The sequence below is a fragment of the Haemaphysalis longicornis genome, unplaced genomic scaffold (genome assembly GCF_048455015.1).
Source record: "Haemaphysalis longicornis isolate Haplotype H1 unplaced genomic scaffold, Haemaphysalis longicornis Haplotype H1 scaffold_6, whole genome shotgun sequence".
Taxonomy (NCBI): domain Eukaryota; kingdom Metazoa; phylum Arthropoda; class Arachnida; order Ixodida; family Ixodidae; genus Haemaphysalis; species Haemaphysalis longicornis.
This window is the reverse complement of record NW_027526407.1, coordinates 48733775-48760981: the sequence shown is the minus strand read 5'-3', so window position 1 is coordinate 48760981 and position 27207 is coordinate 48733775. Positions and strand designations below refer to the sequence as shown.

The 27207-nt window shown below is 46.6% G+C and overlaps 1 protein-coding gene across 3 annotated transcripts in view; it reads right to left on the bottom strand.

The window, feature by feature from the left end:
• Positions 1-18979: 18979 nt before the first annotated feature.
• Positions 18980-27207, bottom strand: part of LOC144141544 (uncharacterized) — a 49335-nt gene continuing 41107 nt past the window's right edge. For 2 of the 3 annotated variants that reach the window (XM_077673085.1, XM_077673086.1), the window contains 3 exons: positions 26889-27022; positions 20962-20977; positions 18980-19163 (listed from right to left, as the gene is read on the bottom strand). In XM_077673085.1, coding sequence (XP_077529211.1) covers positions 19030-19163; positions 20962-20977; positions 26889-27022 — 284 coding nt within the window. In that variant the 3' untranslated portion in view covers positions 18980-19029. The remainder of the gene's footprint in view (positions 19164-20961; positions 20978-26888; positions 27023-27207) is intronic. The other variant, XM_077673087.1, reaches the window with a different exon arrangement.

The window sequence follows — 27207 nt, the reverse complement described above, 5'->3', positions numbered from 1 at the left end:
CGGCGTACTTCTCAGGAAAAATTAGCACCCAAATTATACACGCGCAATATGGTACTGTGCGCAGTTTGGAGATCCGCGCCAAAAATTACGAGGCTTCAGGTGTGAACATGAACACCCATAGCTATTGGCACGATCGTATCAAACCTGCTACATGCTCTGTCTGCAATTGCCATAGAGTTTCATATTAATATACACTAGAAGGAAATCTGTCGCTGCAGTCGCGGGCCGCCGTGGGCGGCACCATTGCCGCTAGCGACGTTCCTCGCCTACTTGGCTTAGCTAGCCACATGGCTTTTCTTTTGTCTGAAAGCCAAAATCAACAAAAAAGGATAACATTTTTTCTTGTTCATCGTGCATGAAGCTTCTACATAATAACTGACAAATGAATCTTTTTGTAGGTTCAATTTTATAATAACAAAACGAATTTGATGAACTTTCTACAGCGATATCGTTGCTTTTTTTCAGCCAGAGCCAACTTTTCACCCTGTTCATGAGCCATGCCAAGTACAAGCGGAACGTGCCTGCCCGGTACATGACGGAACGCTCGCTGAAGCGTGGCTCCCATAGACAGTGGGGCCAGATTTCCCTCTAGTACATATTAGTATGAAACTCTATGGCAATTGCTTCTTTCCCGCTCACGTCACCCGCACGAATCGCGCGCAACGTGTCTGCTAAAGGAGCCACGAAGACAAAACACGTTTAGTTCATTCAAAAGATTGCCTCGTTAGAATTATACTGACACCACTTTTAATGTAAACGTTGGTAAAATGAGCTACATGATTAGGAAAAAGGGACTTTTTGAAGCCGTAAGAGTGGTGGGACAAACAGCGGAAGTTACGAAAGCACACGTAAACATAGAAGTATCGATGCGTACTGCTGTTGGTACGGCGCGAACTTGTTTTAGCTGCGCAGGACTGCGGTGCTTTGGGGTAGTTTTGGACGACACTGGCTGATTGACGCAAGCAACAGTGTCTTACGGGACCATATATGTCGAGCGAGCACTCTGTTTCACGAAACGATTATTTTCTCCCCGAACAAGAACAACCCAGGTTCAAATACGGTCAAAAACACACCGGAGGCAGAAAACGGCTTGCCACGGTACGGTAGCACCATCTAGGTTCACTAACGCTAAACAAGGCTTTCCAATCGGCTGCAGAGCGGTCGGTTCCTGTGATGTCATTGCAGACCACGAAAACACATGAGTTAGCGGGAAAATCAAAAATTTAACGTAAATTGATTCATTTCTCGGTGAATAAAACGTCGTGTGCATCTGGACAAGCGCTGGGGACACCATAAAACATAAAATCTTTCGAATAATAGAAACATTTATTTAGTCTTCATGGCTCCTTTAAGTACCAAGAGAGGATTTCTGCTAAGTACTAACGGGAATTCCGCCGACAACCCTCCGGGAACGCAAAACAACCTGTTCCCTGCGCAGCTGCAGAGTGGTGAAAGTTCGCGCAATTTACCTCGCGCTGCGGCCTCGCGCGAGACACGTAAGCTGTGCGGCCTAATTAGGCTCGTGGAGGTTCGGATACGTGTGCCGCACGTCGCGTTCGTGATGACAGGGGTGACAGAAAAGATGGTGCTTAAGTAGGCAGCCGGAACGCAGCAAGATTCGGGCCTGCTGGAAATGTCGGCACTCGCTAGGAGCAAGAACTTCTCTCGGCCTTAATGAATCAACCTTAGTGGAATTTCGCTTTGTTTTGGGAGGGACCGTCGACACCCACGATAACGGGTGCGTCCAGATGGGGGACTAAATCCGCTCGCTTGTTCGGATATTTAAGAGATTGTCGATCATGAGGTGGAAGCTCAACAATAGAGAAACATAGCTAGGCGGCCAGAATATTGTAAACTCGGGTGGAAGACATCGCAGCCACTCAAGTGGAAGAAGTTAACTTGGTCTGGGTACGGTAATGCGGAAAATTGACAACGGGTGTACCACCACGGTTGCCGAGGTACGGAACTAGAAGCACAGGCCGACCATTAGCGTGATGGAGGGGGGAGGTAAAAAAATTCGGAGGTAATGGACTAGGACATCTAAATGACGGGGATGGCTGTAGGAAGGTTGGGCCATCGTCCGGGCTGATGACGATGATAATATTGACGAAGATGATTATGAGGGAAAAAATTGAAGCAGTTCCACTCAACGCGAAAGCTGTCGGAAGTGCAGAGCAGTGATTCGCCAGTGTGGGCTGTGGCGCCGTTCTTCGCTCTCTGCTACCACCCCTCACACTCTTACCCTCTCTCTCTCACTCCTCTCTTGATGAACTGAACGGAGGTCGGTTCAATGCAATTCAATTTTCCCGCCGTTGAAGTGCTCGCGTGCCTAAAGGGACCCGGGGGCTGCCGGTTAATTACCTATATTGTGCCTCAAATGTACCTGCAGTTTTCTTTGCGCTAAATAATGGGGACATGTACGACAAGTGCTAGCGGTGCCAGGAGTTTCGAACGGTTCTGTGTATCTAAACCTCGTGTTCAAGTATCATCTTAACTGTAAATCCGTAACGCTGTAATATGCCGCTCGTTTCAGCAGTTGTAAAAGTGGTTTTAAACGTCCAAAGGGTCTAAAGCTTACGTCAGAATATTGGATATTTCATTGATTTTATTTATAATTTTGTTTGTTTATTTTCACGTCTTTGTCTTACAGGAAGCGTTATAAAGGGGAAGAGCTGCATTATTACCACAACACGTACTACATCAAAAAATAACGCCGAGGTTAAAGAAGCCATGAAGACAGAATACAAGTTGGGTTTATTAGAAAGGCTGCTTAGTCCCGATAACAATGATACCAATATCATCGCAATCTTCGAACAAATAACGGAGATATGAAAGAAAACGTGTGAAGCAGTCGTGACCCCCTAATCGATTTCGCGCAACTTTCCTATGACGTCACGGAACCTTGTTTGTGCGATTGGCGGCCGCCTAGCTGACCTGTCGCGACGACACATGACTGGACGTCTGTGTTGGGGCCTCTAGTTCCATTTGACCGCATCACTTGAATGCTAACGTGCAGCTAACGCACTGAAAATTATGTTTTATTGTTGGCCCGTATGACGTCATTCTTGCTCATAACACGTCACTGTGGCGCAAAATTTGGAAGTTTTTAAATACTTGCTTTTTTTTGTTAAAAAACTCTTTTGGGGCTGTAACGGAGCTTAGTGAGACACTAAATCCTAGTTCTTTCAAATTAAACGAAGTTGTATTTTCTCTTCGTGGCTCCTTTAAAGCAATTATAAGCATAAGTACTCAACGCTGATGTAAAATTACAACACCAGGTATAAAGCTAACTAATAACACGAGAAACCTTACGCACGTACAGCGATAAACATAAGCATAAAATTTATCCCAGTGTACAAACTTCCTCGCCAGCATTTTAAAAGGAAACTTCAGCTGATATGGCTGAGTGGCGAATGTGTTAGATCGTGTTTGTAAGTTCAACGAGAAAGAATGAGTTCGTGATTGTGACCGTTGTGAGCACGTGGATTCAATAACTGAATGCCGAGTGCCGACTTTAGGATGGCGGTGCACACATGTAGAAATATGAGGGGGTGTGATAAAATTTAATCGTAAACGCAGCAGATGGTTATGGTTATACTCGTAAATATTATCAGAGAGACAGATTTGAAAAACCTTTCTGTTAGGGGAAATAGAGGGAATGTTGAGAGTGGCCTACGTGTTAGTTACGCTTGCCGTGAGATGGTAGTTGAAAGTATGAAGCGGATTGAGCGGTCGTTAACGTTTTCCAAGCTATTAATTAATATGTATTAACCAGGGTATCATAAAAGGCGTATTCTGGGTCAGGTGGAACGTAAGTAACGTACAATTTTTTAGTGAAGCTGGTGCTGGGTAAAAGTTGCGTTGAAGATAGCCGAGCATACGATTCGATTTTTATAGCATATAACCGATATGCCGTTTCCATGAGTGATTATTATATGTGCATACGAAGATATTTATATGAAGCTACTGTTCATAGAAAGCATTGCTAATGATGTAGTTCTATCATGATGATTGGTTACGTGAAGTCTTCATTGGTTTACATTTAGAAAGTTTAAGATTCCTAGTGCATGCACCAACCAATAATGTTATCAAGGTCAGTTAATAGTTAATAGTAAACGCAGCAGATTCAGCTAATAGTTAGTTAATATTCAGTTAATAGTGCGGCGAGTTAATAGTTATTTTGCCGTACACAACACTCATTAGCGAAAAGAAAGATGGACTAGATACTTTGCTAGGCAAACCCTTTGTGCACATTAAGAAAAGTAATGGAGCTAAAAACAGCCTTGAGGTACACCAGAAGAGAGAAAGGTTTTGGACGAGCTAGTTTCGTTAGCAACACAGGTATGTTGAGTTCGATTAGTAAGGAAGTCAACAATTTGCAGATCCGTGGATTCGGCGTTTGTGCGTATGAGAAGCTGATAATTAACGGTCTCGAAAGCTTTAGCGCAATAAAAGAAACACCAGTCGGTTACTAAGTCGGAGTCGGGAGTTGAGGGGATGTCACTACTTGAACGTAAGGACTTGCGTTTCACATGAATAATATTTTCGAAATCCTTGTTTAGATAGGTAAAAAATATTCGGTTCACCGTGGAACTGCATTAAAATTTCATTGACACAGTCATGAATATTTCCACACAAATTGGTGTTTTGTGCGGGTTGGTGATGCAAATTCAAAACATTTGATAATGGGCACTGCGCCGAGTAATTTGACGCCAGCTCCTTTTCTAAGCGAATTTCGCGGTTTGGAGGGGAAAAAGGAAGGCGGTGAAAGAAAGGCAGGCAGTAATGTCAACCGCGGGCTGTACTTCTCGACTAAATGACGCATTTTCAGTCCTCGTGTTGCCTTTTGTGTTTTGGGAAGCTTGCGCAGTGGTGGGAGCGCACGTATTGCCTTTTGATGACATGCAAATACAAAATATCTCATTATAATTTCTTGCTAACTTTGATGCACGATACACGGCGAGTGCAAATAGCGTCCACCTGAACAGAAACTGCCCTTAAACGTCTTTCTTTTTTACGGGCACATGTCGCCCATAACATAACTTCGAAAAGTATCACGCCCATGACTCCGGCAAACACGGCATTGACATCGATTCTTTATTAGTTTTTTAGAAAGATGTGACAGCTTAAATATTCTCGCCGCAACACTCACCGAGGCTCGTCAGGAACAAAATAAGTGTAGGTCCTGAGAGAGCGACGAGCCTCAACCGCCAAGGCGTCGCCGTAGTCGCCATTGTGAGTCGCCGGACGTCAGACCTGTGGCTGCAGACGGTGGGTCCGGAGGAAAGCTATACGGCTTCCGGATCCGTGCCGCAGTCGACGAGGCAGTACTCGTAAATCTCTGCCGCGGTCCGCGTACGAGAGCCCTGCAATTTACACGTGCGTGCATGAGGCTTAGCGGCAGCCTCCGACCCATGACAGACCAGCGGCGCAAAGGGCCCGTCAGGAGTCGTCGTGCTGCTCCAGGGGCCGCCGGACAGACCGAGGAAACTCTCACCCGCTCTCGCTGCTTCTCGGACAGTAGCACATCGAAACCTCATGGTGGCGGAGTGGATTGAGATCGATGGCTTCGTGCCGATAACACCTGCGTTCGTTTGCATTCCCAAACGCGTGAAGACCTTTTGTCTTGCATTTAGGCAAGCCTAATAACTCTGAGATGGTTCCGGGGACCTGGGGGCGAACCGAACAGGTAACGAAGGGACGACGACAGCTGTGTGCGGGTGGAACTATGGCCGTACCTGGACAGTTTTTTTTTGTTTTGTTTTTGGCGGGAGAAAAAAATAGTAAAATAAAATGGGGGGCGTCACATTCGTCATGGTATACGGGGACGTTTGAAATGGAAGCCGTAAATTGCGAGCGGCGGCGTTAGTGCTCTGAAGCAGTCAGCTTAGGAAGAAAAGCCCTGAACAGTTGTGGAAGACAAAAGTGGGGAGAGAGAACGATATGGTAATGAGCGCTTTGAACCGCCTCCGCGAACGGCCTCAAATCCGCACGCTGCAGCTGTAACCATTTACCTATATCACGGGGCCTTTGTATGGGCCTGAACTGTCGAGCGCAGAGATGTCCACCCTGGAACGGAAAATGACACGGGTAAATGCCAAAATATCGCGCAGTTATGCGAAGAAGAGTGAATGATAAGGCTAAATGAACTGTACGCAATGCTAATCTGCCGTAGCCATGCGCCGGCTGTTCCATCTGTCCTGGCGAGAAACCTTGTCTCCACCAGTGCTTATCAGCCTATCGAATGTGTGCGGATCTGGCCGCAAATCGATAAAAGGCGCATTTTCTCTGTATAAAATGGATTACAGCACGAACAAAATGTGGTTCGTACATTAAACAAGAAAAGGGTACGCACTGCAGATATCCATCATCTCCGATGGCAGTGCCCTAAATTTACAAATATGCAGAACGTTCTAATTCCCTGAATTCGATACCACCACTGCCGCTGACTTCAACACACTGGAAGGACGCATTTTCATTCAAAGTGCACAATTAATAGGGGCTGAACAGAAGTGGAACAGTGCTGTTCTACTGCGAAGCGGATCTTCTCTTCAAAAGACCTCAACACTCGCTTCACAGTGCTCACTACTGAAGAATTAACTCCAATCAACAATTCCTCCTCTCCCCACTCACCCACTACTACCCTCGCAGGTCTAAGACCTTCTTTTGCTCAATCAATGTTTTACGACAACGGTACAAACCTGGGTCATGTCCATCACAAAACTCAAGAGAACCTCTCAAGCACTGGCAAGTACTTCTCGCGCACGACGTCGGCGCGGGCCTCGTCTAATCAAATGCAAATAGGCAAGTGTCACCAAAATGAAATTCGACATTTTCTTTAAGATACCACTCGCAGCGAAGCCGTAAAATTGACCACCAACAGTCTCGTCTTACTTTACTCCTGAACGCTGGAGTTTACGACACCTAAATGACGCCTTTCAAAGAGCAAGAGTTATTTGACACTTTCGTGACACCTTTTAGAGTCAGTAGATAGAAGATACCAGTTAGCCACATCCACGTTACCACGTTTAACTCTCCTCTCAGTGGGAGTAGCGATATTCACCGCCTCCTGTTCCTTCAGCTCGGCTGCTGCTGCGTACGGAAGGTAGCGTTACAGATCTCATTAGGAACAGCCCTGCCCAAGTTTACGGTGTCCCTCCTTACCTATACTGCAGGACGCAGTACGTCTCTCCCGTGTTTATGTTTTGAACACCATAATGACCGTCGCCAATACAAGAGGCGCTAACGAACCCTTTCGAAGCAAAAGCAGCAATTTGTCCACTAACCACCCTACTGTTTCTGTTTCCTAATTGCGCTCTTAGGGCGTTTTACCTGCTAGGTGTTACGCGCTCGTTTCCGGCTCTTCCACGAACTCGTAAGCCGACGTCTTTTCGCGAGTACCAGGCACCCCGTCGCCTTCCCGTGACCGCAAAGCGAAGAAGAAACGGGGTGAAAGTGTCAAGGAAATATATATGCGAAGTACGGGAAGACACAAAATTGCGCACGCTGGGTTTTCATTGGTGCAGAGAGGGGAATGTGCGTTCCGCGCATTAGGCCGGTAGGTTTTAGTACGCACCTCGAGAGGGCGATGCAGGAGGATGTACACGTCAAGTTGCGTGCAGCGCACCAGACGCCGAGGCAGGCGTAACGGGGTTCATTTCTCGTGGCGCCCAAAACCAGCAGAGGTCCCCGCAGTCGTTGAAGCAGCGAAACTGCGTTTGTAAGTTAATCGACGGGTGGCGCAGCGCTCCCTAAAACTATGCACTCAGTGAAGGTTGCGCCCTATTCAGGCTTATCCAGTTGGCCGTGATAGCGTCGCGGTTATCTGTGCCCTGCACGGAACTACGAGCAGCGCTCTCATCCGGCTCTTCGCTACGACTCTTCGCTCTCATCCGGCGAGGACGAACCAGCGGGACTTGAAAATAAAACCGTTCTTGGAAAGAGTGAGTCTGGGGGAGTTAATAGGATGCGCAAATGAACTGACAAAGTTTAAGCGGAATCACTTTTAAAATCCCGACACTTCACTGGCTGGGAGAGGGGGGTAGCGTGCGAATTAATGCGTACTCTTAGGGCTTCGCACCTGCATGTTTCGTTGCGGTCCTTCGTGACGTGCTGTGCCTTTCGAGGTGTCAGCCGCAGACACCCGTAAGAGGCGGCGGGGGAGATTACTTGCTTGAGGGGGAAACCCAGCTCGTCGTGTTTCCTCTGTTTTAGTCTCGAGAAAAAAAAAGTGAGGCCATAAACCGGACGAAAAGACGCTGCCACCGTACCAATGCGAATCGCTCTTTCAGGTGTGAGTGACCCTCCCGTCAGATGTCAGCGCAGGTGTGAGTGCTGAGGCTGTCAAGCATACACAGTATGAAACAATGCAATGCCGAAGAAAGCAGCACAAAAAGTAATACGAACGGGTTAGTATGAGTAAGCTAACGAGACCGCCTGCGATGCCGTGTACGAAAAATATATTGTATAGAGAGAGGGAGATAGTCTTAAAAAGGAAGAGAGACGAATTCAGGCTGAGAGCATGGTGAGAAAAAATGGTAGACAGGGTGATAGAGGGAGAGAGAAATGCCGTTCCTGCAGCTTTTGCTTCAAAGAACACGCAACCCAGCTTATTAAAATGATTTATTAAAAGGGACCTCAAGGAAGGTAAAAACGTCGTAAGAGTGTTCTCTTGACGATTTTAAGGCGTAATTAAATAGCTGCAGCTTAGCATTCAGCTAAGCGTCACGAAATATTTTATACGAGTCAAAAGCTTTTGAACTTCACAAAGGCGGAATTTTTATGCTGACCGCGAGGATTGCGGTATTTGCGTATCGTTGCAACACACGGGGCATTTTGGAGGAGGACGTAAACCATAACTGTCGCAGTAAATGGCGCGTCCATCAAAGGAGGAAGGTCCCCCCCTGATAGAAAATGTTTCCGCCGACGCAATACAACATGAATTGCGCCGGCTCCAGGGTATTTTTAACGAAAAAATTGCCAGACTCCGTGCACTGTAGACTCCATTATGTTTCCCAGTAATAAAGAAAGCTTATTAAATCGAATGAAATGTTGGTTTATTTATTTGTCGTTGCATGTGGGCGATAAATCTCGCATGTTCTTCCTATTATGGCCCTTTTCAAAACTGGGGCTATAATTTATATGCGAAGTGTATCTTGATAGACCCACGCAGTCCTTTTTTTATTTTTGTCGTGGCTTTTTAAATACTCGCTGGGACCGCACCTAAGCAAAAAAAAAAAAAGAATCTTTTCTGAGAAAAGGAGTGTTACACCAGGGTCACACTATTCTGCATTAAGAGTGCTACCCTGATGTAACACTCTTTGCATGAAGGACACACTTTGTGAAATATTTTTCCTGTGATGAAACAGGCAACCGTGTTGCCCTAGTTTTTTGCATTGCAGGAAAAACATGATTTCTTAAATGGACGCACGCTAACCCTATTTAGTTTTTTTGTTCACAAATTTGAATGGGAAGAATATTTTCCGGCTACTCCCACAGACAAAAACTGGTTTTAATCGATTTCCAAAAACGCAGGGCACCGTTGCCGTTCGTGTTATTTTCATAAGAGACAGTACAGTTGAACCTCGTTATAACGAACAGTGATATAGCGAATTATCGGCTATTGAAAACGAACTTCGGTTGGTCAGTGAGCTTTACTTCAGTGACACTTATTCTTTTATAAAGAATGAAACTGTGTAGAACTGCGCGCACTATCGGATATAACGAAGAACTATTTGATCAGTAGGCTGAGAAGCCACTTGGAAAAACTCCCTGCGTCAGAAACTGCAGAAGTATAAAAGGCCCCTTTGTTCGTGGACACTGGGAAAACTCCATCCTGTTCAGTGCTGTGAATAGGCACCAGACAAAGATCACATCCTTCCTTGAAAAAAATAGGAACACATGCCTCACTATTGTCAAATAAACTTTGTTCTGTTGTAATATCCCGTTTTCTGTTCGGTTTCATTTAGCTTGAAATGCCACAAGGAGAAAGATAAGGGTTACCTTGTTCATAGTAGGTACGAAGATTAAAATAGTGCGTTTTTTTATCAAGGATTTTTGCAGAAGCCAGATTACCGGTTGGTTTGAACCGATTTCTAGCAGTACTGTTACAACGAATGTCGGATATAGCGAACTAAATTACTGTCCCGATACTACTTCGCTATAACGAGGTTCGACTGTTTTTGTAAACTCAACGCATTGGTACAGTCTCTGCTGCACTCTATCTGCCACAGTGACTATCCGGCAGATGCGAAACGGCTTTCCTGTTGGGCTGCATGTTGCCGGGAGCCAGTCGTCAGTGTTGCTTAAACTGAATTCAAACGTAGTTCTAACGCAGTTGCTTAAACATCGACAAAAATGCCCTCGTATTAAATTGCATTGAGTTTGTTTCACGACCATTTTGCCGGATACACGAGTAAAATGAACAGTTGTAACGGCTTGAAGTGTCCTTGCCACCAGAGAAGCAAGGCAAACGTGACAGGACGAATCACGTTCCATAGTGTAGTACGGTCGTCAATACAGATGAGAGTATTCAGAAATGTCAGTTACATCCTGAAAACACTCTTTGCGGTTAAACGAGTGCAATGATTATACAGCGCAACTCTCTGAATGAAAGCACTGAAACAGCGACCGTTTTTTTTAATTAAACAGTATCATAGCATTGTCGGTAAAAACGTTGGCCCCGCATGTGCTTCCTCCGCTACAAGTGCCGTCGAAAGACGTCTTCTGCCGCCCCTGCAACGTAGCATGCCCTCCTCTCCAGAGTTTTTCGATGTAGGCAGTCGCGAAACGCCGCCTCAAAAAACGGCCCGCACCTGGACCCCCCAACTTTGGATCGTGAGTACAGTGGCGCCACCGCGGCCACCGCCCGCACTATAAAAAACAGACACACACACGCTAATTATGCAAACTGGCAGTTTAACGTTAAACCTTACTTTAAAGGTGCATGATTCCTTATTTTTGGCTTCCGTAAGTTATTCACTGCTTTCTTAACTCCGTTTTTGATCTTGCGATTGTTTCTGCGTATGCGCAACTGCCTCGACAAATGGGCGCTTGTGCGAGCACTCCGGCACAACATAGGTCCGACTGACATGCTAAATTTGCAGTTGTCGCTCGGCCTACAGCACACTGTACGCCTGAACTAATCCAGTAGCTGATCAAGTGGCTGTAAATAATCCTTTCAAGCTTGCGTATAGCCGTCGAAGTGAATGTTAACTCTTTTTTTGCCGCCCCAAAGACCGCAGATGACGCGCAGCAGATGACAATGCGCAAGCGACGACCCGTCTCGCTGACCACATGGTCGTACATTTTTTTTTTTACTAATTTTGCTTCGAATGCACAAAAAACACTGGCATGGTTGAACACATTGGGCTACTTACTTCAGCCCAACGAATTTACACCCAAATACCCTTTTTCGCCCAGGTTGTCGAATAGCGAAGCACATTGTATATAGTTTATTTTGTCACCAAGAGATGGCGCCACCATACGGTGCCATCTGTACGGAACCATCCAGCTTCCTGAAGCCCTTGCCTTTAAGGTTAGCGGAAAAGTGAATTGGACAGCAGTAGAGGTTAGTAAAAGAAAGAAGGTTAGAATGCTGGCGGGAAAAGAGCAGAGAACAGCCTGAGAAGACATGCGAACGAAGAAGTCAGACTAGCACAAAAAATTCATGAAGGTATGTTCATTTCATTTTTTTATTATTTTTTGAATTTTTAGTTTTGGCGAGGTGATTGTACAGTGGCGTTACTACTAAAGCCGCTGTGCGATGCCACCTCGTTGCAAAGGGCAAGCCGCTAAGCATCGTCATCATCATCATCCATAACAGTGGACAAATCGTAGGGCCGCTTTTTGATGCATGGGGCCTATGGGGAGTACCGATCTCTTCTTGGTTTTCTGCGTGCAACTTGTGCAATGTTGTATACGCATCATCATCATCATCATCCATAACAGTGGACAAATCGTAGGGCCGCTTTTTGATGCATGGGGCCTATGGGGAGTACCGGTCTCTTCTTGGCTATCTGCATGCAACTTGTGCAATGTTGCACCTATAAACCTCCCTGTTATGCCGTAGGGCAATCTATCGCATTAAAAAAAAGTAACTACTTCTCTCTACCCCTCCCTTCCTGTTTAGATGCTCCCATGGTTAATGCAATGATGATTTTTTCAATCCAGGTAATTTTTCCATCTAGTGGGAAAACGCGAAACTTTGCTGGGTTTTTTTAGCGCGTTGTGTTTTTTCATTCGCTGTCATACAAACCAACCAAGCGTGTGTTCTCAATTAAAAAAACGTTGCTACTTTCGGTTATGTACTTGCCTTGAACACACCTGAGGTTTCTTTGGCGCTGCGTAAAGTGGGCGTGAATGACCAATGCCAAGTAATTAAGTACTTTGGAATGGTTTTGCCTATACAGACATCTTGTTTAACTTCTGATCCAACGCTACTCGAAGCACCGTTAAAGAAGAAAACGGCTGCCAATGTGTTACTGACCGGTTTATGGAATTCAACCAGACTGCGGATAAAATAGCCGGTTCGTTTATTGGAACTCCGCAAGCATCCTCTGAATAACTGCGTCAGCCGCATTGTCGCGGGCGGGAGTATGTTGCGGAAAAGGACGAAGACGGCGTGTCGAGGGAGGGTCATCATTATGAGCTAGTAGAGAAAGAAGAGGCATTAAAGAGCGCCCTCAGCAGATCCATGACCTTGGGTCCTGTTCCTTAACAGCATGTCCAGATATCTGATCAGAGCTTTTCGGTCGTCCAACCGGTCTATGGAGAAATGCACTAGTTTTTTTACTGAACCCCGTCAGTCCCACTATACTGCGATACAAGTTAAGAACGGCAATGGAAGTTGCCGCTGTGCCTCATCACCGCAGCTGGATGTTACTCCGCGCGGCGCAAGCAGTGCCTTACTGGGAACATATTGAACGTGACACGAGCCGTTTCCGTGATTTTTCGGACTTAATATGCTCATAAACTACTGCAGCGACGTCAAATAAACTACGTGAGAAAATGCAGACGATATATCACGCATTCATAGCAATCTCCTTTCAAAACGCGCGCGCCCGTTGACATCCGGGTTCGTCGCTTAGGCGGAGTGATACCGTACATGAGCTATTGCCGTTCTTAACTTGTTACCCAGTATAAAAAAGCTTTCACCCTCAAAACAATTTTCGTTCCTGGAGGCAATGTATGACATGGGCCTGATGAATTTATGTAGTGCAGTAACCGCAGTTGCTGGTGTTCTTCATCATGATCTTCCACAGCCCATTGGTGTCCACTACAGAATGAAGGCCTCTTCCCAGTGACTCCCTGCCTCTCCCGTCGTAGGCGGGCTTTCCGAGTCCATTCTATTTCCGAAATTTTCGCATTTTATTACTTCGTCGGGTCTTTTGGTCACGCTGTTCAAGAACGACTCTTTGGTTCACTTTCTGGGTAGAAATGGCTTTGATGCGTGAGGCCGTTCGCGGTGCATGTTTTCACTTGAATTCCCACCTTGAAGCCTATTTCCCTGATGGCACGTTTTTGGAACCAGTGGGATTATATTCTTCCTCATTTGAGGACCCCAATAGCATACGCCATACGCAGCTGTAAGCCTTCATAATGAATATCCCACAGTTGTAGTGACATTTACGCTGCTCGTAATTCCATTAGAGCTTGTCCCCAAGAAATCTCCTCCCGCACTGCGCTTTTTTCAAAGCGAATGCTTTCTTAGTGGGACCGACTGAGTACTGTCAGAAAACTAATGCATTTCCTCATAGACCAGCCGGTCGACTGAAAATGTCTGATAAGATCTCGGGACACACGACGCGTGTGTGAGACCGGGCTTCCATTGTGTCATTGATTGATGGATTGTATTGTGTTTAGCGTCGATGCAACGCAGGCGATGAGGCGCGCCGTAGTGGAGGTCTCCGGATTAATTTGGACCTCCTGGAGATTTTTAACGTGCGCCGAAATCTCACACACGCGGTCGTTTTTGCTTTTCGTCTCCACCAGAAAAGCGGCGGCCGCGGCCGGGCTTCCACTCTGTGAAAACGGTTACTTGAAAATCGCGGGAAAGGAACAGCTCTAGATGAGACAACACACGCATCGACCATGAAGGTGGAGCAGAATAGCTCTTTCGTTCGTTCTTCGTTTGCGATCCGGCTCTTTGAAGTCTTGATGATCGATTGGAAGCATTTTCAGAGAAGGCTGGACGGACTTTTAGCTTTCGCGCTTCTGTCAACTTTCCTTAGGAAGAGGCGGTCAATTTTTTTGCTAACTTTCCGCGCAAATTTACATAAGCAGCGCGCCAGGGATTCACGGTTTCAGACGAAGTTGTTAGCGCTTAAACCGAATTGCGCAAGTGTCTCCACTCCTTACAGCAGCTGGTATAGCACCTGCACATGTAAACGAGACGGGCTGAAGTTGCCTCAAGATTTACAGCGACAGGCGCCCGAGGGATGGCCGCAGGATGGAAACAAACTAACCTCCTGTGTTAGCTGGAAGTGGGCCCGTAACAGACTCAGACCTCGCTCGCAGATTTAGCTCTATGAAATTTGTGCGCCGATTGGTCCGTGTCTGCCACATTATCTACAATCGGGATGCTGATTGCCTCATCCTGCATCACTTTCAGATCTACGCTCAGCCACGGGCCAACGGCTACAGTTCTTGTCTCTTGCGCTTTCATCTGTCTTGAGCACCCAGTGCATGCATCACTGGGCAATGCACTATCGGGTGGCAATTCAGTGCTTGACAGCTTTGCCAAAATATCACTTGTCGTCGACAAACGCTTCGTACCTCGAAGCTCTACAGACGCCACAACACGCAGAACTTATATGGCCCCCTTCTTTTTGCGGAATCATTGGTAAAATCGAGGTGGACAGACTAGCATGGATCGCGCATACTCATCAACGAGTTCTCAGTAGAAGTGCTAATTCTATTCTACAGGAACGGTTTCCATTCCGCCCCGCCGTGGTGGCTCAGTGGCTAAGGCGTTGCGCTGCTGAGCACGAGGTTGCGGGCTCGATTCCCGGCCGCGGCGGATGCTTTTCTGATGGAGGAGAAAAGCAAAAACGCCCATGTGTACGAGATTTAGGCGCACGTTAAAGATCCCCAGGCGGTCAAAATTAATCCGGTGCCCTCCACTACGGCGCGCCTCATCGCCTGCGTTGCGTCGGCGCGTTAAGCCCCACAATCAAAATCAATCGATTTCCATTCTCCCGGAAATGGTTGCATGGAGCATCCAGTGATCCACCCGAAATGACGCTCACATTCGTGCGCGCTCTATCGCTCTATACACCCGCACTGCAACCTCAAGGCTCGCCAGGCATGACGAAGCGATTTTGCACCGTCTGCGACCGAATGCCGCTTGCACACGACACGTCCGTTGCAAGCTGAAACGCTCCACTTAACCAATCTGCCCACTTCAACATGTACGCGGTGGCGTGGATCGACTCATTTAATCGTGAATGTACTATTACGAGCAATACGGAAGAGAACACAGGAACGCCCAGAAAATGCCCTCAGACCCAGCTGTGAGTGATACGCGGCGGCCACCGTAGGAAACAAAGTGGGAAGGGGACGCTGTTCTAACAACTGTTCCCAATCTCGCCGTGCGTCTTATCGGCTGTCGAACGATACCATATTATCGGTGAAGTGACGTAAGCTTGTGCTTTGTAGAAATGCCAGCGGGGTGGGAGTGCCAACAGTTAGTGGAAGAGCGCCCTCCTTTCACCCTCTTTTTAACAGCGCTATCCGCGTATCGTTCCGAGTCTGTTCCGAGGCTGTTTTGGCACGCGTTCCTGTGTTCCCTTCCATATTGCTCATAATAGTACGTGATCTTCAGCGCCCGCAGACAGTGTGTTTTGGCAGTTCGCTTTCTGTGAAACCATAGCTGAGGGACGCGTATTACGTCCCCGGTCGTGTCGGCAAAGGTGCATCGCGCGTGGTGGAAGTTCTTATGACGTACCTGCGAAGCACAGGAGTGGCTAGGTCTTTGTAGATGACTTCGTGCATGCGGGACCATCATCATCATCATCATCATCATCATAATCCTATTTTTTGCGTTCGCCTAGCGTACCAAGCTAGGCGTGTCTTTGCTAGTAACATCGAGATTATCATTAAATCTCTCTCTTTTTCTCTCTCTCTCTCTCTCTCTCTCTCTCTCTCTCTCTCTCTCTCTCTCTCTCTCTCTCTCTCTCTCTCTCTCTCTCTCTCTCTCTCTCTCTCTCTCTCTCTCTTTCTTAGGGACAGCAGACAGCGTCACGCATAGTAGCCAACTTGGGCAAGATTACGGTACCACGCCATTGTCTCATCGCCAGCAGCCTGCCTGCCGGTAAGTCCACCTCGGAAAGCGGCGGCAATTTGGCGGAAACTTTGAATACATCGTCGTCGTCGCCGCCGCTTGTGCCCATGTAGTGCAGCGTTATGCGGCAGCCATACAGCAAAATACGAACAAGAGTAAAAAGAAAAGACCGATAATAAAGGTGAAACGAAATAGAAAGAAAACAGTGCAGCGAAAGAGAGAAGAATAAGAAAGAAAGTATAGGCGAGACGTCGCGACAATTGTGTAGTTTTTTGTTAAGTCCCAACTATATGAGGAGTTTCGCCTTGTTCACTCTTTTGGATAGGTAGGATTGGCTGCAGTAATGACGATGGAAGCAGCACTTATATGCAGAAGGAAAGCCTTAATTTGGGTCAGCTGAAAAAATGGCGGAATTCACTGGAACCGGTCGAAGGGGGCAGCGCGAAGTTTTCTAAAACGGCTGATATGAAGCGATTTGCAAAGCAAGTCGAATTTATTAAAATGAGTTCTGCTGCTTCTCCGTCCTTGCACCACTATATACAGTGCAAGATGCGTCATTTTTTTTCTTTAAAATACTAAACCAATGTGTGCACTGGCCTTCCCGCTTCGTGTTGAGGCCACTGGGAAGGCGAGATGGAATTGTTTTATGGGCGCCTAAATTAATTGTTAGGTGTGTTTTGCTTTTGCTTCAAAGCTATCCCATTTGGCTATCATATTTGTGTAAATTTCTATCGGGTCTTTTTTTTTTTTTTTTTTGGGGGGGGGGGTGATGCGGCGCAGGTAAAAAAAATAAACGTAATAAGGTCCTAGGCCAAAACAATATCCAGTTATTTTTTTCCTTTAATAAACTTGCAATTTCTCTTTTTTATCTTAATATATCGATGCGGTGTGTCAACAGCATGACGAAAAAAAACGTAATCAGAATCACAAAATTTCGGGGGGTGCTCTGACACCGAAACACCCAACCCCTGGCTACGGCCCTTATCACAAAGATGATATTAACGCATGATTTAGGCGTGGGGTTGATAATAATCGCAGCCGACATACCGTTTATCGTTTGGCTGTCTTCCAGAATATATATCCGACCAACACGCCCCGACTACTTTGCGAACCCTGCATTTATTTATTAGCTTTTTTGTCTCTGTCGAATATAGCCACCTAGAAATATACTTGCGCAAAATCCTACAACAGAGCACTACCTTTCTCCCCCCATTTCTGCTCAAAAAAAGCGCGAGAAGGTGGCTTCACCTGCATGCCTCTTCCCTGTGCTGCTGAGCTCCCGGCTTCGTAGACTTCGTTGACGCAGTAGAATGTCCTTGAAGCTGCTTCCTATAGCCACAACTAGTTACTTACCTCCGAGTAGTTTATCACACCTGTTTCTTTGGGCAGAAAAATTTTCAGAGATCTCCGTTATGAAAAAAAAAACTGTGGTTGATTCATCTGTCACAGGAATCGGTAAAACACGAAAGTAAAGTGTGCGGCGAAACCTGCAGCTGAGCATGATTTGCGGGTCGGCGGCTGTGTTGGGTGTGTGCTTGGCGAGCGACGTCCTGCTGGCGGGTAGCTTCGGCAAAGGTGTACGGGCGTCATTTCCGTGACGGATATGACCTCAGTGAAATCTTGGTGTGTTTCGACATGAAACATCTCGTGTTACAATATAAAACCCAAAAACGAACAACTCTTAGTATAACGTACTATTTAGCACTAAAGGTTGCTTCCCCGCAAGAAGACCCTGTGTGCAGGGGTGCCCCTTTACAGGCCGCTTGCTTCGTTGTACTGGCGTCATATCCGTGACGTATATGACGTCATTGAAATCTAGGAGTATCCGGGAATAAAACTCTTTCGCGTTAAAAAAGAACCCCAGGTTCAGTACGCACAAGATGTTACATTTGGAAAGGCGCTTACCCAAAATTGTCACTTTATTTCATCCTTCAGGCTACGCCACAGTCGTTTCTTTTGTTCGGGCGTGACATAATAAAAAATAGTCACATTTATTTTATCCAATACAAAGAATGAATCTGAACTGAGAGGTATGGTGGATGGCTCACTGTTTCCTTATGAAATCCCGATTTCCTCTTGCCCGAGGTGGCAGGCACGTGTCATGAAAACCTAAAAAACACACAAGAAAGGAGACGCACACGCGTTCGCATGAATTATTACGCGACAAATTTTAAGTACAAGGTTTCAATGCCGCATATTACATAATGTGTTTGTTCTGAAAGCCGTGATGCGATTCGGTTTAGAGAGGTCGCAATAGGACAAGAGTTACTGTTATTTAAAATGTGACGCAACACGCACGCATGCACACGCACCAGGCGCGAGCACACACACACACACACACACACACACACACACACACACACACACACACACACACACACACACACACACACACACACTCACGCGCACGCGCACGCACGCACACGCACACACACATACATGCACGTGCACACGCGCACACGCGCACAGGCGTGCACATACACACAGCAAAAACCAAACTCCAGGCAACAGCCAAAGTCTCTTCAAGTTTCCCAATGACACAAAAAATGAACCAAAAATGAGCACACATAGCCCAAGCCTCCCGCTTACTGAGATTTGTGAGTCCAGGGAGCAAAGATAATGATGACGACGGAGAAGCTTTCGCATGAAGCCTGCAGGAATCGTATCCTATGGCGAATACGCTGCGACTTGCCTAATTTTTTTCCAGTCGGCCAGTCGTCTACATGGTTGCCTTCGCGGATGTAAGATCAGGTGCTAACCATCCCGCCACACCAACACGCGCCGTCTATGCAGCTCGCTCTTTGTAGCTGCAGCCTTGACTTGCACTGCTGGGTACACTGGTGCGGCTTTTGCTGTCGACACGGGTCCAGGTACTGCCTTCCTGCGCGCGCAGTTCGGAAAAAAGTTCAGGCTTAAAAGGGCCATGAAGACCGCATTGGAGATGGGTTTTTTAAAAAGACTGCTTTGTCCTGATCACAATGATACCAATTCTATCCCAAACTTGATTGATTGATTGGTTGAATAAATTTATTTATTTATTTATTTATTTATTTATTTATTTATTTATTTATTTATTTATTTATTTATTTATTTATTTATTTATTTATTTATTTATTTATTTATTTATTTATTTATTTATTTATTTATTTATTGTGCAGTTTGACGCGCCGGATCTACAATTGGGCTACGAGGCGCGTACTGGTGGAGAATTCCGGATTAATTTCGACCACCGAGGGTTCTTTAACGTGCGCCGAAATCTCGACACACAGGAGTTTTCGTTTCTCTCCTCCACCGGAAAAGCAGCCGCATATGGAGGCGAAAAAGCGAAAATAATCGTGTGTCGGAATATCTGCGCCCGGTAAAGATCCCGGGATGGTCGAAATTTAATCCGGAGCCCAACTTGGAACAAATAATCTGGATGATAAATAAAACATATGAAGCAGTGGCGACCTCCAAGAAACTTTCCGGCAATCTCATATGACGTCACAGGGTCTTGTTTGTGCGATTGGCGGGCTACTTAAGAGACCACCAAGTAGAAACATTACGCGATGGCTGTAGTGGGGCCCCTACTCGCGTTTGCTCGTATCATCTCAACGCTAGCGTGCAGACAACACACTGGTAATAGCTTTTTATAAATAAATAAATAAATAAATAAATAAATAAATAAATAAATAAATAAATAAATAAATAAATAAATAAATAAATAAACAAACAAACAAACAAACAAACAAACAAACAAACAAACAAACAAACAAACAAACAAACAAACAAACAAACAAACAAACAAACAAACAAACAAACAAACAAACAAACAAACAAACAAACAAACAAACAAACAAACAAACAAACAAACAAACAAACAAACAAACAAACAAACAAACAAACAAACAAACAAACAAACAAACAAACAAACAAACAAACAAACAAACAAATAAATAAATAAATAAATAAATAAATAAATAAATAAATAAATAAAACTGATAACCCTGTAGCCTGACTGACTGATTGATTGTAGGGTTTAACGCGCCGACGCAACGCAGGCGATGAGGCGCGCCGTAGTGGAGGGCTCCGGGTTAATTTTGACCACCTGGGGATCTTTAACGTGCGCAGAAATCTCGTGCACGTGGGCGTTTTTGCTTTTCGCCTCCATCAGAAAAGCGGCCGCCACGGCTGGGAATCGAACCCGCGACCTCATGCTCAGCAGCGCAACACCTTAGCCACTGAGCAACAGCGGCGGGACCTGTAGCCTGACGTACCAGTTGCCTCCCCGTTCGTAGTGGCACCGAACGCACGCTACCGAAGCGTCTAAAAGTCTAATTTATCTAAAATAGCGTACAGGAAAGTTGCGATAGAACGTCCACACGAACTAAAGAAATATCAAGTGAAAAATACGGCGTGGGCGAACTATCGGGTAAGGTGCATGCAGAAAACTGCAAAAAAGTGGCTTCACCGCCAACCAAAACTGCGGAGATATATCAAGTACAAAAGCCGGACGGGTTGTCTCTTTTGTGGTGATCGCGGCTGAGGGACGTTTTCGCGGAGGGATCTCCCCGACATTTCGAAGGCGTCGAAGCTAGCGCGATTTTAGGGGGTGGGCGATGTTCCGGAGGAGGACGTTCTCTCGGAACTTTACGGTAGTTCGTTGCCAGATCGGTAGTGAAACGAGCAAAACTGCTTACCATCAGGCGCTGGCATCTGCAAAGCACGATAATAAAATAAGGTTAATCTCACGTTTCTCTCGCTGTTAAATTATTACGCTAATATCAACCAATCAAAAAATTGATCCTTCAGTGTGATAAGGAACAGTGAGAAGGTTTTTGTTAAGGTCGTGTTTTGTTAACTGGCCTTACGTGGCCCGTCCTCCGAAAATTCAATGCATCTGTGATACGATGGTATCGAAATGCCCGTTGCCTGACATGTCAATATACCCATCCACAATTCTCATGCCGTTGGCGGCTGCACGGGAATGCGCCGGCCTTGTGTCCTCACTGGCTACGACTCGTTATGTGGCCGCGAACACAGCTATGTGCCAGCATTACGTCCCTGTTGGTACGCTAGGCCTAACGTTAGGCCTAGCGTTACGACGTTAGGCCTAACGTTAGGCCTAGCGTTACGCTTTTAGGTCTAACGTCGTCAACCGCAGTGGCCCGCAGTTTGACGTGCAACGATTTCGACGTTGCTTGGCCCGTCGTTACACGCAACGCGTAACGCTGAGCAAGAATCAACATGCCCATCTATCAACATACCCCCTCAGGTTGGTTGGACATTGAGGATGACAACCCACCCACCGCTCTCAAATACCCTGCTTGAGGAGGGGGTGTTGGACAGGGACGGTAAAAGTTGCCGTCAGAAGCTCACTGCCCATTCACCAATTTCTATTCACTGAGGCGAATCACACTCACTTACCCACAATTCTTATCACTCGAGGTAATTGGTAATAAACCTATAAATGTAGTATACAAGGTTATTGATATCATCCCCCCAAGAAATAATACGCACGTTCCCATTTATAACATTGTGATTTAATTGAAACGAGAACCTGGACATCGTTGCAAAGTCACTTTTTAGTGATTGGCAACCACCGAAGAAAAGCCGAGAGAGGTACAGAACTTGTGATGTTTTAGCTAAAACAATTACCAATCTTTTTAAGATTTTCTTTACGCCGAAAAACACGGTAAACCACATTTCACAAGGTTTAGACGCGAACGCGTTAATACATGCTGACATTTTCGTATGCGCATCCCTAAGCCGCTGGTTGCCACCAATGTCAGGGATGCCAGGTTCTCGCAGAGCATTGCGACATGGTTTTATCGCTACAAGTGGACGAACACAAGAAAGAGGACGGGACAGGCGCCTGCCCCGTCCTCTTTCTTGTGCTCGTCCATTTGTGGCGCTAAAACCATGTCGCAAAGTTCGCACCAACTCGCCCAGCAGCAAGTCCTTCTTGCAGAGCAACCCGCCGAACTATTGATCCACCATAGCCCAAAACTAGCCAAATGCCGACCCGCAAAAGTATCCCAAATAGCCAAATGAGAAAAGTTGTAGTGATTCATTTCAAACGCTTATTCAGATGTCTGCTACAGTCGAACACGGATATATCGAACACGGGTATATCGAATTATTGTCTATATTGAACTCATAAATTATCCCCTTGAAAATTCTGTGTAAAAGTATAGGAATTTGTACGTTTATATCGAACCGTATTTTTCTCAACATTGGGTATATCGAACGCCGCGCGAGCTGGAAGGTGTTCTTCGGCGGTCGCTGCACCCCCGATTGAGGTTGAGGAGGATGTGGAGGAATGCGTGGGCATGGAGAAGACTGGCTCGCGGACTAATTCCCCCTACCGGAACGAATTTGCCCTTGCCCAGTCGGGCCCCGCTACCGGCCACCGCAGCGTTAGCGGACGGAGCCCGGTATGCTAAATCTCTCTAGGCACACAAGCCCGAACGCTCGGAAAATATGACAGTGCGAGGTAGGGATGCCCCGACTGCGCACGTCCTTTTTTTTTTTTTTTTTGTCCCGCACCTTTCGGAGACCACTGTTTCTCTCGGAGATGACCATCGCGAGCGCTTTGTTGGAGTCCGTTCAGAGAGCCTTGGAATTGTTACCTTCAAAGTTATTGTGGTACGTGCGCACTGTTCTTCTTTTGCGTGCGTGTTGTGCATGGTGTGCGAAGTCGCAGCGTACTGCTGGAATTTCCTAGTTGTGCAGCCTCGAGAAGATCGAGACCAGCGTCTTTAATTTCATTTCCTGGACGAAGAAGCAGGCTAAGATCAGCGATTTTTTTTCACGGAAATAAAGCGTCCTGTTTCATCGTGAGTGCGGAATTAGTTGTCATTCTTGAATGCGACGATCTGAAAGTGATCGTCCTCCATAGGTGAGGTCTAAGAGCCCATATTTTGTATATCGAATTTTTCATATATCGAACTAATTCGCGATCCCCTTGGAGTTCGATATATCCGTGTTCGACTGTATTTTTTTATTTCTTGGTACTTTCAGGGTAATAAATTACAGAGGGGAGTGCGTTTAGGGGGGAAAAAGGATGAAAACAGGCAGATATTTAAAAAGTTACCAAGCTGGCTCGAGCAATGCAGAAGAAAGAAACTTAACACATTTCTGCAGACATGCAAATTTGTACACATATACATTTCGGGAGTTATACAATAATTTCAATGCATATCACCGGCAAGAAATTGTGTGTACACAAAACAAGACTTAATCAAGTAACACTACACAATGCAGAGCGAAATAAATTGAAATTGTAATTTTAACAATGTCTCGTGGAAGGTGGTTCCAGTCACTGGATATACGCGAATGAAGTAATTAAAAAATTACGCCCACCTCCCCTCGCGGGAACCCTGGTGTGATGCGACGCTGAGGGGGGTTCAAGCGCAAGCGGTGAGCAACCGTCGACCGAAAGGCCGCCGGAGTGCGGCGCACCGGTTATATGCGCAGCGCGCCCGAAGGAGAGGAGACCGCGGAGAGAGAGAGTACTGCACATGCGCAGCACCGCGCGCAGCGCCGCCTACCGGCGGAGTGAGAGCGCGCTGGGCCGCACACCCGCAGATGTTGAGAGAGAGTGTTCGCTCTCACCTGGGCACGCGCCGGCGCCAGTGCGTCTGCCGCGGCTATGACGCAACACAATCCAACACAATCCACTTTAATACAATCCAATCCCAATCCAATCCAAGCCAATGCCCCTCGCGAGAGAGTGTTCGCTATCGGAGGGGAGAGGGGGTGGGCGGAGGAGAGTGCGGACGCCGTCGACGACGACGGACTCACGCAGGAAAGACAGGGCCGCCGGCAAGAGATGCTCTCAGCGTCGCATCTAAAAAAAGCCTTAGTAGTGCAACCATCACCACGCCATTTCGCCATCACCACAGTTGCATGCGCAGCCCCATGATGGCCCACCATGGGGCTGCGCATGTAACTGTGGTGATGGCGAAATCCAGACGTACAGCATGCCTTCTCAACACTCCAGGCTGCCGACCTTCCGAAATGCACATTCCGCATACCGACCCACCACCTCGATGATGCCTTTACCAAAAACTTTATCTTCAAGATCGTTTTGGGGCAATTCCCCTAGCGTCTGATGGTGGGGTTCGGGGGACACTGAACACGTCTCCTGTGCTCGTCGCCGTTCCTCGTCAGCGCAGTGTTACTGCTTGTCAGAGACCTTTGCATGGAAGGCCCCTGCGTTCACCAATGACTGCGCGTGGCGGGCACGTGCGGGACGTAAAAGAATTGAACGCGTATCTGCTTGCCTTGCTACATATGAAGTCGAAAGAGGATAACGTTCCTGCCACGCCTGTTACGTAACACCTCCTCCGCTCTCCTCCCTCCCACCACTCTCTCTTCCCTCCGCTCTGCCTCTTCCCAACAAGCTCCTTTATGTCGCTCTCTCTGGACCCTTTTAGACCCCTGTCTCAACCTTACCTTTCGTCCTCCTCTCTTCTCCTCCCTCCAGTCCTCCTCTTCGTATACTTCCCCTTTCCTTCCTCCCCTCTCCAACACCTCTTCCCCCACACTTCACTACTCTTCCCTTATCTTTCTTCACATCCCCCCCCCCCTTTGGCCCATTACTCTCATCCAACACTCCCCTAAAAGGATGCGGCGATACTCGCCTCATCACCCGCATGGAAAGCGCAAATTATTATCTGGACTGAAGCAAGGCAGCAATACGCATCTCTTCACGCGATTGATCCTAAGTGCACCTTCAGAATGCCACCTGGGCTCAGCAAGCGCGAGAAAGCTATTCTGCATAGGATGCGCTTGAATGTGGTCTACACGGGACATTACCTCTACTAAATCCAGCTGACAGCTTCGCCTTTTTGTTCCATATGTGGCTCACGAGAAGAAATTCGTCATGTTATATGCGTGTGCCCAAAGTACACCATGCACAGACAGAAACTATTATTATCTTTGTGCAAGCAGCTTGGTGCGGGACTTGAACTGAGGGCTATTTTGGGACCTTGGTCGGGTTTCAGTCAGGCTGCACGTGCTATCAAAGCTTTCTTGGAGTGTCTTCGGAGCACAGAACTGGACAGACTTTTGATATTGAAAATTTTGGGGCCATCAAATGACATCGTTTCATTTTTATTATTTTCTTTTTGTTTTCTTTATTTTGTTTTTGCTTTTTTTCCCTCTCTTTTTCTTCTATCATCTAGCGTAGCAAGCCAGCGCAACGGCAAGGCTAACCTCGCTGGTCTTCATTAAAGCTTTTAACACGAAAAATTTTTATTCCGGGATACACAGATTTAACTGACGTCATATCCATCACGGAAGTGACGCCAGTTCAACGAAGCAAGCGGCCTGTAAAGGGTGCACCCCTGCACACAGGGTCTTCTTGTGGGGAAGCAATTCTTATTATTAAAGAGTACGGGTTGTTCGGTTTCGGATTTTATATTTTAACACGAAAGTGTTTTACGCCGGAATACTCCAAGATTTCACTGACGTCACCAAGCACACCCACAGGAACGCCGCCGGCCCGCAAATCATGCTCAGCTGACGATTTCGCTGCACATTTCACTTTCATGTTTTACAGATTCCTATGACAGAGGAATCAACATAATTTCTCTTTCTCTCTCTCCAACCGTCCGTTCTCATCACCCTCTTCTACTATGTTTTCTCCTTTCTTCTCCCTGCTTCCCTTTCCCACCCCCTCCATCATACGTTTCCAGTCTCCCCTCAAATTTTCTTCCGTTCTCTGTTCCGCTCATCACACCTGCACGTTACCCCTTTCGCCGCAGTCTTGCTTATCCCCTACCCCGTCTTTTCTACCCTTCACTTTCCTACTCTCTCTCTCTCTCTCTCTCTCTCTCTCTCTCTCTCTCTCTCTCTCTCTCTCTCTCTCTCTCTCTCTCTCTCTCTCTCTCTCTCTCTCTCTCTCTCTCACCCTATCTCTGTTTCCTTCGCTCCTGAATGCATGCAGGGACGTCCCTCGTGAAGTTTGCTTCCCTTCGTTATAAAGATGTTTGGCGCAAGCCTTCTAGCGTTAATTCTTTAAATGTAGCCTTGGGGCAGGTGAGAGACAGGGTGAAATCACGGTAGTCTTCCGTGTACGGGTACCGCTGTAAAGATTTTAAATTATAGGTGCAAACAAAAAACTATGCATCTCAAACTCGGATATACCGCGTTCAATTGACACCCGAAAATAGTTCGCTGAACCGATAATTCGATATACAAAACATGCAGTTTTTTTCCGGGAACAAACTGACACTCGCCAAAAAGTAAAAACAATAGGTAAAAACAATGACGTTTCGGGGCCCGTACGGGTCCTTTGTTCACAATGAAATGAAAAGTGGCTCGGCCGTAATTATACATGCGTGGAAAGTTGCAAAGCGCATGCGTATGTCGTAGGCATGGGCCCACGTGTCCGATTAACAGCGTACGGGGTTGATTGGATAAGGAATGGCGAGTGTCAGCTTGTTCCCGGAAATGTTATTTCCTCGCCAGACGAGTTTTTGCGAACTTTGAACTACAAAATACGCCTAAAAAAAGACTACTAAAGGTATACACCTAGAAAAAGACTATTCGATATATGCGTTAATTCGGTATAGTATCTCAATCAGATGCAAATGGTTTCAAACAGGGACATCCTCACCGCATTCAGCAACGAGATCCACGTTTCTTGCACCGAGCTGGGCACTTCCTCCGGTTCCTTCTTCTCAACCAACGATCGGCCGACGTGGCGCTGAGTGTCCGGTTTACGGTTGTGCCTTGCTCGTTGCTTGGCGTCTGCGCAAAGTTAACACAAGACAATTTTCCCTCGCGTTTAGCGATTTCAGTGCGTCGTACAATGACAGCATTTTTAACGACGATAATCTTTTTTGGGCTACTTAAGCGCAGAAATTTTGGTCTGTCTGTGTGTGTGTGTGTGTGTGACTCGATTCAGCCACCCGACCAAAGTGAGACAGAAGCTT